At 44.8% G+C, this 19,186-nt stretch overlaps 1 protein-coding gene across 17 annotated transcripts in view; it reads right to left on the bottom strand.

Annotated features, from left to right (window-relative positions):
- Positions 1 to 19,186, bottom strand: part of DENND2B (DENN domain containing 2B) — a 353,709-nt gene that overhangs the window by 65,139 nt on the left and 269,384 nt on the right. For all 17 annotated transcript variants that reach the window (XM_025189962.2, XM_025189963.2, XM_075927977.1 and 14 more), the window contains one exon: positions 1,436 to 1,513. In XM_025189962.2, the coding sequence (XP_025045747.2) occupies positions 1,436 to 1,513 (78 nt within the window). The remainder of the gene's footprint in view (positions 1 to 1,435; positions 1,514 to 19,186) is intronic.

Raw genomic sequence — 19,186 nt, 5'->3', positions numbered from 1 at the left:
AAATTTGGCCCAGTGTAGATGGGCCAAATTTCAAAAGTCTCTTCCGAAAAAACAATCAGAAAAAGGTACGCAAATTGCGGAGTAATTTGTGTACCTTTTTCCGAAAAAGAAGTGTAGAAACAGCCTAGATCATGTGAATTACATAAGATGTCAAATCTAAAATCTAAACTCACAACCAAAAAACTTTAATTGGTACTACTACTACTACTACTACTACTAATAACGTGTAAAGCTCTTTTAGGTCTAATTGTCAAAGTGAAAAGTTCCTTGCAAACAGACACATCATTTACACAACACTGTATTTACATATGAGCTAAAAGGTCTAAATTGTGTAACATGCTACCAGGAACTATATAAGAAGGAGGAAAAGGTATTTACTCAAAGTCAGAAATAGCATTGTCCTCTCATAACTCATGCTAAAATCCCGGTTAGTACAACTTTATCATGATTTAATGCTCACCAAAGTTACATAAAATCTTTCCTAAGTTGTTAGAGGCACTATGTTGGCAGTAGCCTGGACATTAATCAAACAAGAAAGATATTTTAGAATGCTTTGTCTTATTTGACTATCCTTTTGTCAAATAGAACAAGAATAATACTGATGGTACTGGAGTACAATCCAGATCAGCTGCTTCTTTTACTATCAAATGCCTTAGCTTTTCTCAGCATGTAATCAGCCTGAAGAAACTGTTAATTGTCTTGCAACACCCATATTAGGAATTTTATTCCTTAAGTAAATACAGCCACTCCCCGACTTACGGCCACCTCCACTTACGACCATCCGCACTTACGACCAAAGCGGTCATAAATGCGGATCCGAGTTATGAACGGCGATCCGAGCTTACGAATAGCGCACTTGCCATGTAACTCTATGGGATCCGAGATACAAACAGTTCGAGTTATGGACCAAGTGTTGTTCCATAACTCGTTCGTTACTCGGAGAGCGGCTGTAAAATCAAAGTAAGAGGCAACTTTGGCATCACATTTATTTCTTCTAATTAGATTATTATTAACACAGTTTCTAGTGATAGGAATATCCTACTACAATAGAATCATAATCTGTCATAATCTGGATTCTTGACTTCATTATTTGAGTTGGGGATTCTTGGAGTAAAAGTGGTACTGGCCCATCATTTCATACATGCATGCCAAGAATTACAGGTCAGCAGAGAATAGTTTTAGAAAACAATGGAAAAAAGCCTCAGGCAGCCAATGCATGTGGACACCCAGATGTTTTTCAAATCAAGATTTGCTTCAGACACAGAAGCAATAAGACATTCTTTGATGTACCCAATAATAATGTAATGTCTAAATGTAAAATACCAGTGGTGCCCACCAAATGTAATAGTTCTGTGTTTAGTTCATTAACACAGACATTTCTCAGTAAGCAGTCGAATTAAGTGCAATATTGAGAGGACAGGAAAGGGAATCTTACCTTAGAAAATAAGTCAAAGCAACCCAGCCGGCTGATGACACAATATACTTCAGGTAGGCGTGGACCTTTTCCACTTGGCTGATAACAATGAAAGAGAGACTGAAATTACATTTTAATTTTGAACCACAAGGAAATATACTTATATAACTGACCAAAAACTTGGTGTTGTGCTAAATCTTTTGCTACCCATCTCTCCATCAAAATAGTTTCTCTTGAAAAAAACATTGCATTCCTTCCACAAGGCAGGAAACGAAAAGGCTTCATGAATGTATATTCACTTTGGAAATTACAACACATCAGAACTATTCTCCAATATCATTCCCACTGACAGCCATACAGCACAGTTATAGATTCCTGTAACTTATGTCTCCGCAATCGTTCTCCTTCATTCTCAGAGGCAGTAGGAAAAGTGGGACTGCCCAGCAGGCTGGGCACCTGCACACAAAAAAGGAGAATTGGAAAAGGCTAAAGAAAGGTTTAGTGGTGATTTTTGTTTCCCAGTCACACCACAATAGTCACAGATTGCTTAATTTAAGACTAGCATAATCAGAGAGCTAAGCAGAGTAGTAGTGCAAGACCTAAATCCAATACAGTTTTTAATCTAGATTAGTTGGGGGCTACTTATTTTCACATGCAATAAATGTGCAAAACTTGACTAAACTAAGCTGCTGAAAAGGAAAATCATGCCTGAGGTATAAAATGAATGAACAAACAAAAGCTGCCTAGAGAATTTGACATACATTCCCCTCTTGAAGGTAACTAGAGATGTATTCAGAATAGGCCTCACCCTCAACTGGTGTGAACTGGCATTGTCTCCATTGAACTGAACTCAATGCACCCTCCACAAATAGTGCTGAACTGTCTGTCATTGAGCCACAACACTATTTTGGGAGCAGCAGAGAGCCACCCCATTGGTAAGCGGTGTATTTAAGAGCAGTACTGTGCCCCTGGGGGCCTGATGACACAGGAGAAGATAAAGGAGCATCCTCTGTTAAGCAAAAATCACTAAGACGTGAGCTATTCTGAAGGACTCTGCATTGAGCTAACTCTCTTTCACTGAAGCCAATGGTCAGTGATCAGAGTCAGCCAAATTCTGCTCCTACTGAAACCACTGGTCCCAATAGGAGTTAAGCCAGTGCTGCACACTTTGGCATATCCCATCTGCGTGGGAGTGATTCCCTGGGGCAGAGGCCAAGCCTTCCCTTATTCCTTCCTCCTCCTCCCCCCACCAAACACTGTCAATATTGAAATAACAAACAGCTGCAACATGCAGGGCATATTTTTAACATGCCTAACACCAGTTCTGCTGTCATCTTATTTGAGGTTGAACAAGTAAAAAGGCACAGAGATATTCTGCTAATTTCAGAGACAAACAGGAACACAGCAGAAATGAGAAGAAATCCTGAGCTCCCCTTTTTGTCTTTGTATCCCCCCCACCCCCCAGTTACATTTGTTGTGACTGAACAATAATCACAGAAGCCTTAATTTCACCTGGTAAAACACTGAAGCCCATTCCTTTCAGGAAAAGGATCTCACTAAACTGGGGCTATGTCTACACAGCAGTGTTGAACAAAGTGTGTCTCCATAGCAAGCCATTATTTCAAAATAATGTCAAACTGGAGGACTTCTTACTCCGAGGGTGTGTCTAGACTACAGGGTTGTTTGAAAAAAGTAGCCTTTTTTCGAAAAAACTTCCCTTGCATTTAGACTGCTGCCGCATTCTTTTGAAAGAATAAGGCAGGTTTTTTTTGACCATGGAAAACCTTGTTTTACGAAAAATAACGCCTTTTTTTGAAAGTGCTCTTTTGAAAAAAGGTGCTATGTAATGTAAACTGTGCTTTTTCGAAAGAGCGCATCCAGACTGTCTGGGTGCTCTCTTTCGAAAATGCGGCTTGCTTTTTTGAAAGTACTGGTTGTAGTCTAGTCGCTCTTTTTCGAAAGAGGCTTGCAGTCTAGACGTAGCCCGACTCCTGTAACCCTCATTTCATGAAGAATAAGAGAAGTCAAATGTAGAGCGTTCTTCCTCCAACTTCCTGCTGTGTAGACAGCGCTAAAGGCTGAATTAAGCTATTTTGACTTCAACTACGCAATTAACGTAACTCAAGTTGCATAGCTTAATTCAAGTTTTGCCCTGCTATGTAGATGTACACTGGGTGACAGGACTATAAAATAGCAGATGAAATTCATCATTGATTAGTTTAAAGTAATGCACATTGGAAAAAAATAAACCCAGCGATAGATACAAAATGAGTATAAATCAGGTGTTACCACTCAACAAATAGATCTTGCAGTCATTTTGGATAGAAACATCCACATAATGTGGTGCAGGTGTCAAAAAACAGCTAATAAGTGCTAGGAACCATTAGGAAAGGGATAGATAATATGACAGAAAATATTATAATTCCACTATATAAATCCACTCCCACATCTTGAAAATTTTAGCTGTAGCATAGAGGCCTGGGAGATGGAGAGAGAGGCAGCTCTGCGGAAGCCAGTGTGCTGCTGCCTCTAATACAGAGGCATCAGCACGTGAGGGGTGAGGGTGAGGAGTGGGGCTGTGTGTACCTGTGCCCGTTAACTGGTGACCTCAAGCTCATCGGTTAACCCTGTAAACAGTTACACTTTCACATCTCTAGATTTAAATGATTACACAAGATGCAAGACAGCAGAAGAATCAGCCCCCATATTAACAAGCCTAGGACAGAGAAGCCTAGTCTGTCTTCTTTTTCGTACTTTTATATTTAATCAAAGTGGATAATGATCTTTTCTCTATTGCCATACTAAGTTGGTGGCATTTTTTCAGCTGACTATGATGGTTATGAAAGCTGTTTCCACAAAGTGGGTTTGTTATTTACACGCCATGCAGAGCTGACTCAAAAGAAGCTGGAGAACGGCTGTGTTTTTTAAATCTGAGAATCACAACTTTAACTGGGAGAGCCAGCAGGTGCCTGTGTTGTTATAATAAAGACCAGGAAGGAATGCTGCACTTAAGTGAACACAGATGAGTCTATTTCTGAATCCAAACCTGCTCACCACACGTCACATCTCTGAAAAGAACAGAATCCTTTTTTGTCCATATTAGGTATAAACCCCTTTCTAAAGGCATTGAGTGATTATATCAAGCATGTGGGATTTTGGTTAAAATCATTGTGTCAAATCTACAGGAATGCTAAAGCCATGCCAGGAGTCTTGGACAGCTACCAGCCAAGAGCTGTGCCAGTAAAAATATCACATTCCTGGGTCATCTATAAGCCCAGAAACAATAACCATGCAGTTTACTCAAAAACCCTGCCCTGTGAAATATTATTCCCTACAAACATCTTAAAGGTCACATGTCACTGAGTTTATGAGTGCTTGCATCTACCCTGCTCACATTCATAGTATATGATGCCCTTGTCTTTTAGGGATTCTCTTTGCAAATAACAAAGCCTTCTTGATCCACACAAATCATCATGAAGAGCAAAAGAGCAAATATCGCAGGTTAAGGAGGCTCACGGGGTCTGAAATCCTCAAGTGAAATGATTTAGACATTCCTATAAAATATGACTAAAACCAGGCGTTTGTAAAAACCAGACAGTAACTTGCATCAACGAGTCTCTGACTGAAACAGCCCCTTTAACTGTAGCTTCACTGGAGAGAAACAGCACCTGCTTCTTATTCTCTAATTTGTTAATTCTCCCGGAAAAGTGAGAATATATCTAACCCTCCATGGCCATCCACATCTGGGCTTGATTTACCTTTGCCTCAAAAGTCGCCTTTGCACCCAGGGGATGAGTCTAATCCTAGGAAAGACAGATGGTGTTTGCACCATTGTCCAGCCTCATTGGGGGACAGCAGCTTTGACCTGCACATGGAACTCTGCCAGTGGAGATGCTGAATCAACCTATCTGGAGTAGGGAGGGTAATAGTATAGCTGTTTAACTGATTATCTGATAAGCAAAAGCTTATACGTTAATGCTATAGATTACATGCATTTCCCTCCCTTCCTCCCCTTCCCCTGGACAGGGGCTGCTGCCACTCTGTGCTGCTGCCTCTGTATCAGAGGCAGCAGCACAGGGTGACAAGCAGCCAGTCCGTGAGGGGAGCTGGCTCTCCTTGCGGACCAGATCCTATCTGGTACCCCATGCGGAGTGGCAGGGGAATCTTTGAGAGTGGGGCCAGAGTGCACTGACTGCTAGCCCCACCCCTGGAGACTAACCAATAAGAATTTTTGAGGTTACTCAACTATTCAATTAATAGATATTTAATATCCCTAATCTGGACAGCCTGCCCGTGCCTACTGCCAAGTCTATCTGTGCTATGTAAGAAGTCTGGACAGCAGAGAATAACTGGGGTGCCACAGCATAGCTCCTACCCTGCTGGGAGAAGCAATATGGCAATATTACACCAGTTCCATTCCAGCTGCAAAGATCCCCTTAATCCATGTATCTCCCACTGTATTTTTGCTTTATCTTGTCAGAAGAACAGAAAGGCTAATATCAAAAGATCTAACCTGAGGAATTTGCAGAGGACACTCACTAGGGTGTATCTCACAGTCAACCCATGGAACTCGTGACTAGGGGATGTTGTGAAGACCACAAATATAGTCATTCTTACATCCCTCTCTTGGACACACATCACAGGCAGGTGACTGGTCGATAGCTTTAAACTGCTGACCATGCGGCCTACAGTTTACTGTCCCACTGCTGCAACAAGTCCCTTTCTGACTGTGGGGCTCTGGGCAGCATCTGTTTCAGACTAGCTTGTATGCGGAGCACATACTGCCCGCTTCCTTGAGAAAAGGGGAAATGAAACATTTGGAGATTTTTGTTTTTGTGGAGCAGAGTACATTCTTAGCCTTAATCCAGCCCTGTTTGGAGGAATTCTAATTAGTTTCACAGACAACAGGAGGCTGATTCCCAGCAGGATCAATATAAACCACCAGGAGTTGAGCTGTGAAACGGGAGGGTGAGGATTAACACCAGGGGGTTCCTTGCTAGTTTTCTTGGCCAGCACAGACGGACGCAACCCTGCTGCACAGTGTTTACTCTGGACTTTTCTGTTGCAAACCCTGCTTTCACCTCTATTTCAGGATTAGGTCTGAGGGAAATCTTGGCTCTTTAGACTTGGCCCTAAAAAGGAGCCTGACATTTTCTGTTTTAAATGAGACCTTCGTTCCCAGGTGTTTGAAATCTAATGGAGCTGTTCAGATTCTCCTGTCTAATCTACCCTCCCACTAACTGGCCTTTCACACACACGTGTACACCTACTTTCAAAGCAAGACATCACGTTACTACGCATGCACAGCAACTAGCTACTCAAATGACTAATACAATTGTCAGAATTGGTAAAGCCATCACAGCGGGCAGGAAGCTCTCTCACTCTTCTGACTCCTTTTGGAGGATTCCAGACTCCCACGACTTCAGAGGGCCTGCAGCAATGGGACTAGTAGTGGAGAGTTTCTGCATCCTTCTGCTCCACGACTGGGCTGTGGCACAGGCTCAGTAAGATGGTTGGAAAGGGAAGTGTGATTAGGGCCCCACCCAACCTCAAAGAAGCAAGAATGGAGCAAAGGGCCTCCTGTCAAAAGGCACCCCCTGAAATGACAAAAGAACTGGTGACCTGTTAGCCACTGCCTCAAGATCGCCCAAAGGCAAGTGAAGATTGTGACGTAGTGGGGGTACTTGCTGGGCTGTGGTGACCCCTGCTGTCTGGAGCAAGACCCAGCAGGGAAAACCTCACTATGCAAAGGTGATGCCAAACTGGTTGAACCAGATACCCCCCATGGAGAGGAACAAAGGAAGGTGGAATGCTGCCCTGGCTGGGGGGCAGGGCTGGAAGAGAGTTAGTGAGTTCCTGGCTGGAAGGCAGGGAAGAAGGAGCTGGGGAGGGGGGCTGGGACTCCCCTATCTCAAGGGGGGCACTGAGGCCTCTTAGCCCCAGTTCCTGTAACCAGATTACATCTGTGCTGTGCTGTGCTGGAGGAACAATAAACAACCTCCATTCTACCGGCTGGTGAAGTCTGTTTGTGCCATTTCAGGGTGCAGGAGACGGGGGACCCCCAACACGCCGTCACAAAGATTGCTAGCAAAAAGCGAATGTGAGGAAGAAGGGAAGGTGGCCATGGACAGTGTGAGAAGGGGAAAGCCTGGAGATGAAGCAGAGAGCATGCTGTGTGGGAAAGGAGGGTTGCATGGCTGTCTGTGGCCTTTCCAACACATGGGTTAGCTTTGGATAGGCATCTGACCTTTTGCATACACAGTGAGCCCACTCAAAGCCATTGGTGCTTTAGGCTCTGTCAACATCTTAGAACTAATAGTAACTTGACTATGGTAATGTATCATTGGGATATTTTGCAAAACAGACAATAGATTAGGCTTTAGTATACATTGCAGTGCAGCCGGCAGGGACAGGCCGTATTCTTTCATTGTATGAATTCATGCTGGCAGCAGACCGGCAATTGTACTTTGTTTTAATCCCACCTGGCTGTGCATTGTTTTGAAACTGGAACCATCAGGGGACACAGCCCCAAGCCAAAATTCAACCAGTGTGTTAGGCTGAGGGAGGGAGAGGCTCTGGAATGTCCGGGGCCCTGTCCTACTAAGAGTGTAACTTTCAAAACTGTATTTCAGAGAAATCTCTGCCTGTGTTTCTCCTGCATTCTGATGCACAGCAGCCTACAAGTTGCGTGTGTGAATGACCCAAATGAAGGGTGTGTACAAGAGAGGATGGTGCCAAAAAGGATGGAGAATCTGCCTGCCATCATTCTTCTGCATAAATTAGATGAGATTCAAGTGTTTCTTTTTTAACAGCAGGGCCCCTTCTTTGGACGTCTGCTCAGGTCAGCTGCTGGTTTGGTTTACAGGCTGAGAGCATAAGAAAAACAGAATTTGAAAAGCAGGCTCACAGCAAAAAGCTCAGCCATCAGTTTGTGCGTCAGATCAGTTTTCTGTTGTTTCTCTTGCGCTCAGGCGACGGCCCCTCCAGTAGACTGATGTATTCAGAACTAGAAAGGGGTCACAACCAAAGCCTAGGAGCAAAGTGCCAAACTTCACAGTTTAGAATCAGAATCTGAACCCAGATCCACATTTTATGTCAGGCCTCTTCCCCGGCTATTATTATTTTGTTTGTGTTCTTCTCTATTCATTGAACAAAACTCATTGCTGTCAAGGAGCCATGTGGATTTTGCAGCCTGCACGTAAGGTATCTGCAGAACTGTCAAGAAGGCTGGGGGAGGAAACTTCCAGCCAATGATCTCATTGCGGATCTATCTATTTTCAGCCTGAAGCCTACAAAAGTCACTACTCCAGAACCACAGTAAACTCCCTGGCTTTGCCCCAGCAGATGGAGAGATGAACCAGACTCGCCCACAGGCCATTAATGTAAATACCTTGTGTTGGGGCCCCTGCATCATGGCCTGATTCCTAGAGCTTGACTGTCTCATGGTTGCCCATGCTCCCAACTAGAGAATCATAGAACCATATGGTTCTATATGGTTGTGACTACTTTCTTCCACTATCTGATCTGAGGAAGTGGGTCTGGCCCACGAAAGCTCATCACCTAATAAACCATCTTGTTAGTCTTTAAAGTGCTACATTGTCCTGCATTTTGCTTCAACTACCCCAGACTAACACGGCTACATTTCTATCACTATAGAACCATAGAGCTGGAAGAGACCTCAGAAGGGGTATGTCTACACTACAAAGTTAATTCGAACTAACGGACGTTAGTTCGAATTAACTTTGATAGGCGCTACACAAGCGCTCCGCTAGTTCGAACTTAATTCGAATTAGTGGAGCGCTTAGTTCGAACTAGGTAAACCTCATTCTACGAGGACTAAACCTAGTTTGAACTTACTAGTTCGAATTAAGGGGTGTGTAGCCCCTTAATTCGAACTAGTGGGAGGCTAGCCCTCCCCAGCATTCCCTGGTGGCCACTCTGGCCAACACCAGGGAAACTCGTATGCCCCCCTCCCGGCCACGGACCCCTTAAAAGGGCACGGACTGGCTACTATGCCCGTGCCAGGTGCAAGCCTGCCAGCACCCAGCCAGCAGACCCTGCACCTGGCACGGCTCGAGCCAGCCACCCGATGCCCTCCAGCCCTCCCCATCTTCCCGGGACCAGGCTGGCGGCTCCTGGGAACTTGCCCGGGACCGCAAGAGGCGGGCACCCGCCTGGTCTAGTGCGGACATCGTGGACCTCGTCCACGACCTCTGCACTAGGCACAGGAAAGTGGCCGTCTAGGGCAGGAGAGCTGCCAGCCTGGCCACCCAGGAGCAGGTGTGCATGAAAATCAAGGTGGTCCACTGAGACCCCCGACTCTGAGCCCTGAGCTTACAATGGCCGTACTGGGTCACACCAAAGGTCCATCTAGCCCAGTAGCCTGTCTGCCGACAGCGGCCAACACTAGCAACCCTGGAGGGGATGGACCGAAGACAGTGACCAAGCCATTTGTCTCGTGCCATCCCTCTCCAGCCTTCCACAAACTTTGGACAGGGACACCACTCCTACCCCCTGGCTAATACCACTCCATGGACCCAACCTCCATGAATTGATCTCACTTCTCTTTAAACTCTGTTCTAGTTCTAGCCTTCACAGCCTCCTGCAGCAAGGAGTTCCACAGGTTGACTCTTTGCTTTGTGAAGAAGAATTGTCTGTTATTAGTTTGAAGCCTGCTACCCATTCCTTTCCTTTGGTGTCCTCTAGTCCTTCTATAATGGGAACTAATAAAGAACTTTTCTATATGCACCCTCTCCACCCCACTCATGCTTTTATAGACCTCTATCATATCCCCCCTCCATCTCCTCTTTTCTAAGCTGAAAAGTTCCAGTCTGTTTAGCCTCTCTTCATATGGGACCTGTTCCAAAGCCCTCATCATTGTAGTTGCCCTCCCCTCTCCCACCCTCTCTCTTCCCCTCTCCCACCTCCTTTTCCCAGTCTCCCCCAGTTTTGTTCAATAAAGAGAGATTCTATTTTTGAACACAATTGTCCTTTATTTTGTACATCAGGAACTGGGGCTAGGGAAGGGTAAGTGGAAGGAGGTGAGGGAGGAATGGGGTACGAGCCCCCGATGGGGAGGACTGGGCTGGCTCTGCGGGCTTCTGGGGGTGGAAGATCTCCTGCAGCCCCCCAATTGCCCCCTCTCCCCAGATGGCAGCCTGCGGTAAGTGCATCCAGGCTGATGGCCGAGTGCTGTGATGTGCCCAGTGTAGGTACTCTGGGATATCCAAGCCAGGACTGCTTTGCAAGTGGGGCACCCCTGAGAACTATCTGTCTGGGGTGGGGGTCGGGTCCCTTTAAGCACAGCCCTCGGCTAGCCGGAGACAGCAGCTCCACGCTCTACGTCCCCATCTGATGCCCTGCCGGCACTGCTTCCGGCCATCCTTAACCCCGGTTCAGGGTCCACTCAATGTGGACATGCTAGTTCGAATTAGCAAAACGCTAATTCAAATTAGTTTTTTAGTCTGGATGCGTTAGTTCGAATTAGCGCTGTAGTGTAGACATACCCAAGGTTATCAAGTCCAGCCCCGTGCTCTAGGCAGGACCAATCCCAACTAAATCAACCTGGCCAGGGCTTTGTCAAGCTGAGACTTAAACACCTCTAGGGATGGAGACTACACTACTTCCCCAGGTAACCCATTCCAGTACTTCACCACCCTCCCCAGTGAAACAGTTTTTCCTAATATCCAACCTGGACCTCTCCCACCACAACTTGAGACCATTTTTCCTTGTTCTGCCATCTGTCACTACTGAGAACAGACTCTCTCCATCCTCTTTGGAACCTCCCTTCAGGAAGTTGAAGGCTGCTATCAAATCCCCCTCACTCTTCGCTTCTGCAGACTAAACAAACCCAACTCCCTCAGCCTCTCCTCATAAGTCATATGCTCCAGCCCCCTAATCATTTTGGTTGCCCTCCGCTGGACCCTCTCCAATGCCTCCACATCCTTTCTGTAGTGGGGGGCCCAGAACTGGACCCAATATTGCAGATGTGGCCTCACCAGAGCCGAATAAAGGGGAATAATCACATCTCTGGATCTGCTGGCAATGATCCTCCTACTGCAACCTAATATGCCATTAGCCTTCTTGGCTACAAGGGTACACTGTTGACTCATATCCAGCTTCTCATCCACTGTCACCCCCAGGTCCTTTTCTGCAGAACTACTACTTAAGTGGTTGGTCCCCAGCCAGTAAAAGCTTGGGATTCTTCCGTCCCAAGTGCAGGACTCTGCACTTTTCCTTGTTTAACCTCATCAGATTTCTTGTGGCCCAATCCTCTAATATGTCTAAGTCACTCTGGAATCTATCTCTGCCCTAAAGCATATCTACCTCTCCCCCTAGCTTAGTGTCATCACAAACTTGCTGAAGGTGCAATCCATCCCCTCATCCAGGTCATTAATAAAGATACTGAACAAAACCGGTCCTAGAATCGAACCTTGGGGCACTCCGCTAGAACCCGACCACCATCCTGACATCAAGCTGTTGATCACTGCCCGCTGGGCCCGGCCTTCTAACCATCTTTCTATCCATCTTACTGTCCATTTATCCAATCCACATTCCCTTAACTTGCTGGCAAGAATATTGTGGGAGACCATATCAAAAGCCTTGCTAAAGTCAAGGTATATCACATCCACTGACTTTTCCACATCCACAGAGCCAGTTACCTCATCATAGAAGCTAATCAGATTGGTCAGGCACGACTTTCCCTTTGTGAATCCATGCTGACTATTCCTAATCACTTTCCTCTTTTCCAAGTGCCTCAAAATGGATTCCTTAAGGATCCTTTCCATGATTTTTCCAGGAACCGAGGTAAGACTGACCAGCCTATAGTTCCCTGGATCATCCTTCTTCCCTTTTTTGAAGATGGGCACTACATTTGCCTTTTTCCAATCATCTGGGATTTCTCCCAATCTCCATGACTTTTCAAAGATAATGGCCAAAGGCTCCTCAATGACATTTGCCAAAATCCTCAGTACCCTCGGATGCATTAAGTCCGGACCCATGGAATTGTGTACGTTTAGCTTTTCTAAATAGTTCCTAACCTGTTCTTTACTCACCAAGGGCTGTCCATGTTCATCCCATCTTGCGTCACTTAGCACATTAGTCCGGGAGCCCACCTTGTCCGTGAATACAGAGGCAAAGAAAGCATTGAGTACTTCAGCTTTCCCCACATCATCTGTCACTAGGTTACCTCTTTCATCCAGTAGGGGCCTCACATCCTCTCTGATCAGCTTCTTCTTGTTAACATGCCCGTCGAAACCTTTCTTGTTATCCTTCACATCCTTAGCCAGTCGCAATTCTATTTGTGCTTTCGTCTTCCTGATAACCTCCCCGGCATTCTCAAGCTATACATTTAAACCCCTCCCTGGTCATTTGACCAAGTTTCCACTTTTTGTAAGCTTCCTTTTTGTGCTTAAGTTCACCAAGGATTTCCCCTGTAAGCCAATCCGGTCTCCTATCATGTTTGCTTCTCTTCCTATGCATCGGGATGGTTTCCTTTTGTGCCTTCAATAAGGCTTCTTTAAAATACTGCCAGCTTTCCTGGACTCCTTTCCCCTTCATGTTAACATCCCAGGGGATTCTGCTCATCAGGTCTCTGATGGAGTCAAAATCTGCTTTTTTGAAGTCCAAGCTGTGTATTTTACTACTCTCTTTTCTTCCTTTGATCAGGATCCTGAAATATACCATCTCATAATCACTGCTTCCCAGGTTGTCACCCACTTCTACTTCCCCTATTAGTTCCTCCCTGTTTGTGAGCAGAAGGTCAAGCTGCGCACGGCCCCTTGTCGGATCCTTCAGCATTTATGCTAAGAAGTTATCCCCAACTTCTCCAAAGTTATCTCCAAAAACTTCCTGGATTGCCTGTGTACTGCCGTATTGGCTTCCCAACACATGTCAGGGTGATTAAAGTTCCCCACAAGAACCAGGGCCTGCGATCTGGAAGCTTCTCTCAGTTGTCCGAAGAAAGCCTCATCTACCTCGTTCACCTGATTTGGTGGCCTGTAGCAGACACCAACCACAACATCACTGCTGTTGTTTGCTCCTTTAAACTTAACCCATAGACTCTCAACAGGCTTTTCTCCCTCTTTATACTGGAGTTCAGAGCAATCATAGTGCTCTCTTACATCTTCCTGAACAGTCTATACCCTTCCATGACAGTGCTCCAGTCATGCGAGTCATCCCACCAAGTCTCTGTTATCCCAATTAAATCATATTTCTTGGACTCGGCCAGAGCCTCCAGTTCGTCCTGTTTGTTTCCCAGGCTTCTCACATTAGTGTACAAACATCTCAGGTAACCAGTTGATCGCCCTATCTTCTCCATTCGAATCAGGGGTCCTCCTTTCTTGCTCGTTCCTCTCTGCATTTCTTCCTCGTATCTGACTTTCCCACTCCCCTCAGGGTTTTGATCACCGTCCCCCGACAAACCTAGTTTACAGCCCTCCTCACTAGGTTTGCAAGGCTGCCCACGAGAGTCTTGCAAGTGTGACTTGCCCTCAAAGGGGAAGGAGATAGTGAAACTTTGACCCATTGGGCTATTCTATCCTTTTCAAAAGGACAAAGTTGTCCTCCATGGAGATTCCCATGTCTGCAGGATTTGTAGTTCACTTTAAGAACTCAATCTTTCTGGAAGTCAGATGGGTCAGGACAAATTTCCCTGTAAGCTGCATGGCTATTTATTGAGCTCTGTGCAGGTAGGCAGCTCAGCTGGATGAAGGGCTGTATATAAGCTTCAAAGGGGGTGGCCTGCTTCAGACATAGGACTCAGAGAACAGGGAGAGAGGGGAGATAAGGAGGAGGGGAGGGAATAAGTGTCTGGGGGGAGAGCTGTAGAGTAGGGGCATTTGGGGAGAGGAGAAGTAATGAGTAATTGGCTGGGAGGAGTTGGAGGGGAGTGGAGTTTGGAGAGTCCTGTCTGCGCCAGGAAAAGAGAGAGAGGCAGAAACCCAGCACTCTCCTCAAGCCTCCTGGGGTGGGAAGAGAGGTAGGGGTGGGGGAAGCTGACTGCATGGGGTAGGTGGAAGAAAGGGGTGGGTAGTGGGTGTCGGCATTGGGGTGAGGTGGAAGTGGAGAGTTTGTGCTGTGTCCTGGGGTGAGGTGAGGGAGGGGAAGAGAGTTTGTGCTGCGTGTCCTGTCCTAACCTCCAGCTAGACTGCTGGTATCTGCAAGTCTGAGAAGCATGATTTTATCCCAGCAATCTATTGGGGAATAGATTGTAGGTGGGGAAAAGGAGGTGGGTGGGTGCTGGCATCTGTGCAGTGAGGTGGAGGTGGGGGGGAGTCTGGGGTACCCTCCTGACTCACTTACTGCAGTCCTCTCTGGGGGGCTTGGTTGGAGGAAGGGGGAAAAAATCAGGCTGTATTTTGTGTGTGTGCGTGTGCGCGCATGCGTGTGTGCACACCAGGATATACATATTATTATGTTTCAAACAAAGACATAGGTGTTAATGGCTTATGGTAAGAAAGAAAAAGATTCTTTTAACAGAATTTTTTGGAGTGTTGCAGATATCTAAAACTCTGATCTTAATGATTTTTTAAAAAATTCTGTGTTAGTAATTTATACATGGTATAGTGCAGGGGTGTCAAAAGTTTTTTCAAAGAGGGCCAGATTTGATGAAGTGAACATGTGTGAGGGCCGACCATTTTGCCTGACATTCTTTGAACCATTAAAATTAAATGCAAATTAACTATTTTATGCAAAGTTTATTGCAAACGGCATACTTTTCATTTCGTCACATGGATGACAAATCTAAACAGGTGTTAAATCACTCTGCCTTTCATATCTGAAGGCCAGATGAAAAAAAAAATCCAGGAAGCTGAAATATATGTCAGGAACATTGTAAAGTACATTACATATTATTGGTAATAAAGGTTGTCTGTCAAGTTTTAAGTTCAAAAAATATGAACAGGAACATAACACCAAGTATACATGTTGTGTCCAAATATATTTATAACTGATTTAGACCAACAGACATTAACTGAGATTTTACAATGTATTCATCTCAATACATATGGATTCGTTGGGGGCCATAAAAGATAGATATTGCCAAATTACCTGGGGGGCCGTATTAAACCAGAACACAGGCCGCAATTGGCCCGCGGGCCAGACTTTGGACATGCCTGGTATAGTGTATTACATTAAGGCCAGATCTTTTCTATGTGATAGAGTTCTGGCTCTTATGAGTCAGAAGTAGCAAGTACTAGGTGTGATGCTAATTTTGTAGGATAAAACCTAATTTGTAAACTCTTTGAAACATGAATCTGTCTACAAACCCTTGCAAGGAGGGCACGACTATTTCAAGTTGACTCATAGATTTTTTTAGCATCTTAAAGCTGAGCTATGTGTTGATAATATGCACTTTGGTGTATTTACTAGCTTGAGTTGTTAGAAAGGATGATGATACATGTACTCCAAGGGTAGTGTTAATTTTCTTTTTATTTAATTTCATATTAAATATCGTAAGCATCGCTCCTTGTTAACTATCCCTTGTTTTATATTTATATATGGATATAAAATTAGGTTTTTTGTTTGTACTGGTGGTTCACATCCACATACTGCCTCAATATTGGTATTGTACCAGGGATGTTAAATTTTGATTAATCAACTAATCGAGTAGTCGATGGAATTTCCAACAACTACTAGATTAGTTGATAAGGGGGGTGCTCGCTATCACCTTTCACATTATAAAATATGGTGATGGGCTGTGACTCTGTTTCTGTGAAGGATATGTTCTTGGGATGCTATAGAATTCACTACCACCCGACTTGTGAGGAACTCCCACCTCCTCAGCATTAGGAGCAGCTTCTGTTGCAGTGCAGCCAGAGATGCCTGTGGGGATCACATGGAATTGCAGTTCAGATGTTGGTCAGTTCAGATCACATGGCATTGCAGTTCAGTCTTCTCTTGGATAGTTTCCTGCCACGACTTTCCTTGGCGTGCCACCGGGAAAGGGCAATTTTAAAACTCCAGTCAGCACTTCCCAAGAGTCAAGCAAAGGCTTCCTCAGAGAGGCACTGACTCAAATCATCTCCCACAGCACATGGTCGTGCTGCTGGCTCCACCCACTTTCTGGTCTTAACAAGCCAGCTCCCGACCCCTCAACAACAAAGATTTGCCAAATTGTCCACTGCTTTCAGGCATTCTGCCAGCAGAAACCATACGGAGAAGGGAGAAAGTGAGACCCTTTGGAAGTGTCTCCACTACAGCTGGGAGGAGCTTCCCAGCTAGGGTGCAGTGACTTGCTCTCACTCAGCTCAAGACAGTGTACTGAAAACAGCAGTATGGAAGTTGTGCTACAGGCAGAGACTTGAGCTAACTTCATGAGCTCAGACCCAGGAGGATGGGTGGGTGGGAGTTCAGCTGGTTAGTCCAAGCCCCTTTTGGTGCCACAACATCCACACTGCTATTTTTAGTCTGTCAGCAGAAGCTGAGTTAGCAAGTGTCCAGGTACCTGACCCAGAGGTTTGTTCCCAGCTGCAGTGCAGACGAACTCTTACACTTTAAGACTCTGATTCTTTGCTGCTGAGCACCCGTGGAAAGTGGGTTTGAAATGCTACCAATACAGAACTCTCCACTCACTCATACACATTTTATTCAATACATTTTCTAAGTACCACAGCACAATTAGTAAAATGGAAAAAAATCCAACCCTCTCCTGAACCCCCACAAAAAAGAGGTGCATATACTCTGTACAATGAACAGGCTGCTCTTTAATATAGCTATGACAAAAGCCAATTAAATGACACACCAAATTAATCATTAGTGTAAAAACTGAACTGACATTCTCTTGGTTTATTACAGGGGATAACCTGCTAACCATACTAAAATAGGTAAGGGGTAACCTGACTGATATAAATTGGCTATTTTCAAAATGCAAATTCTCATACCAGATCACTAGGAAAACTATTAACATGGTTGTCTTAGATGTATCAGGTTTTAAATGGAAAATGTTTTACTGTATTTGGAACTCTTTGTTATGGTACAATAGGTTACATTCCACTCTACTCCTGTTTTTAAATGAAACAATGTAATATAAATATATGTAAAATGGATATACTGTAGAGGACTTTGTTGTACAAACAAAATATAATCATTACTGTATCCCTGGAGGTGTTTTTGCAGGAGGCTTTTATCAGAAAATCCTGGGGAAAAAAGTCTAAGGCAACAGACAACAAAATTAACAGAGCAGTTCATAATACCATATCCCATAATAAAACAGTCTTAAACAATGCCTGGTAACAACAGACACAATTATCTCACAAATAAAGGAACCCCCAGAAACGGAGATCCAAAAAACAGGATCATAAGAACAACATGCTGGATCAGATGTGCGGGTCCACGTAGTTAGGCAGCCTGTCTTTGACACTAACTACTTCAAAAGATGCTTCAGACAAAGTTTCAAAGTTAGGGAACAACTGCCCGTGAGGAAGGTTTCTCCTTAGCCTTTCTCGGGGAAGTTACTTTATGTCCAAAGCACACTTATAGTTGAACGGGGCACATTACAGCCCAGTGCTCTCCTACACATTGTAAGCCAGGTGCTCTAAGTTTTAGAAAAACAGTGCTTCTATTATCTGACACATTTTCCGGGTATGAAGTGGACTTAGGGCCTGTCTCTGCATGTGCGATCTGTGCAACAAGCCCTTCAACTATTGCTTTTAAAAGTTGCTTGGAAACAAATCCTGAAATGGAATTAGACTAGAACGCCAAAACTGACATATAACTGGCACTCACAGTTTGCCTAGACCGTGTCCTTTTTACAATTCCCACATCTGATTGTGCAAAATAGGTAACTGGGCATGTGACTATGCAGCACATCTTGCAAAAAGCACCTGTCAGGGCTGTGGGCCATTTCAGGCAATGCCACCCCCATGTGCTAAGATTTGAAGTGGGGAGGAAGAGAAATCCTCTGCGTCCCATGCCAGCTACACAGCTGCAGCAGAACAGTGAGGTGAAAGCTCTCTACAGAGCTCACTGCACCAGCTTCCCCTCGGAGGCTTTGTGCACCCCCAGCAGATGGTGCAGCATTAGCCCCATAATTATCAATTAGTTAATGAAGACTTAATAACCTTTAGCCTACAGCATTTTACTTATATCTTCTATACGCCCATGAAGTTATCATAAATTCCCTGCAAAACCAATGGGCCAGGAGCTCGCCTGCCGGTGAGCTACCAAAACCACTGGTGGCTCAAAACTGTGCAGGCTGTCCCTATGCGTTGGGTGACAATAAGCAACCTATCACCGGTTACTTTTCCTTGTGTTATTTCAGAACCAGTGATCAGGAAGAGTCATTTTTCTTATGTTTTACCATGATCCAAGCCAGATTGCCACCTTCCCCCTGCCCCCGACATACTAACTCATACTGTGTTCTGTGCCATCTGGTCATTCAGCTATGGCATTAACAGCAAATGCTCTTCCACTGCTGGTGCTCAATGGCTTTCCAACCCCTCCGATTATTATCTTGCTTTGTCAGTCCATGCATATTGTTCTAGCTCGTCTGGGCAAGATATTCAAAAGCGCTCAGCTTTGGGCTAACTCTGCTCCCACCTTTCACCTCAGCAGGAGCAGGCTGAGCCCTTTGAAAATCCCAATCCATCTTACTGCCTCCGGCATTTAACTTTTGTTTTCAGTCTCTTCAGTCCTGAAATGTCATTTAACATCATCACTGTTGAATCCACTGCCATCATCTGCTTAATTAGTAAGTCTGAATCATCTCCTAATATGTCAATATTATAAAGTGTGTGAAACACAACTCTTGGCATATTTTAAAGTGTTAGATCT

The sequence above is a fragment of the Pelodiscus sinensis genome, chromosome 4 (assembly GCF_049634645.1).
Source record: "Pelodiscus sinensis isolate JC-2024 chromosome 4, ASM4963464v1, whole genome shotgun sequence".
Lineage (NCBI taxonomy): Eukaryota > Metazoa > Chordata > Testudines > Trionychidae > Pelodiscus > Pelodiscus sinensis.
The sequence above is the reverse complement of the archived record's forward strand: the minus strand, read 5'-3'. Positions and strand labels throughout refer to the sequence as shown.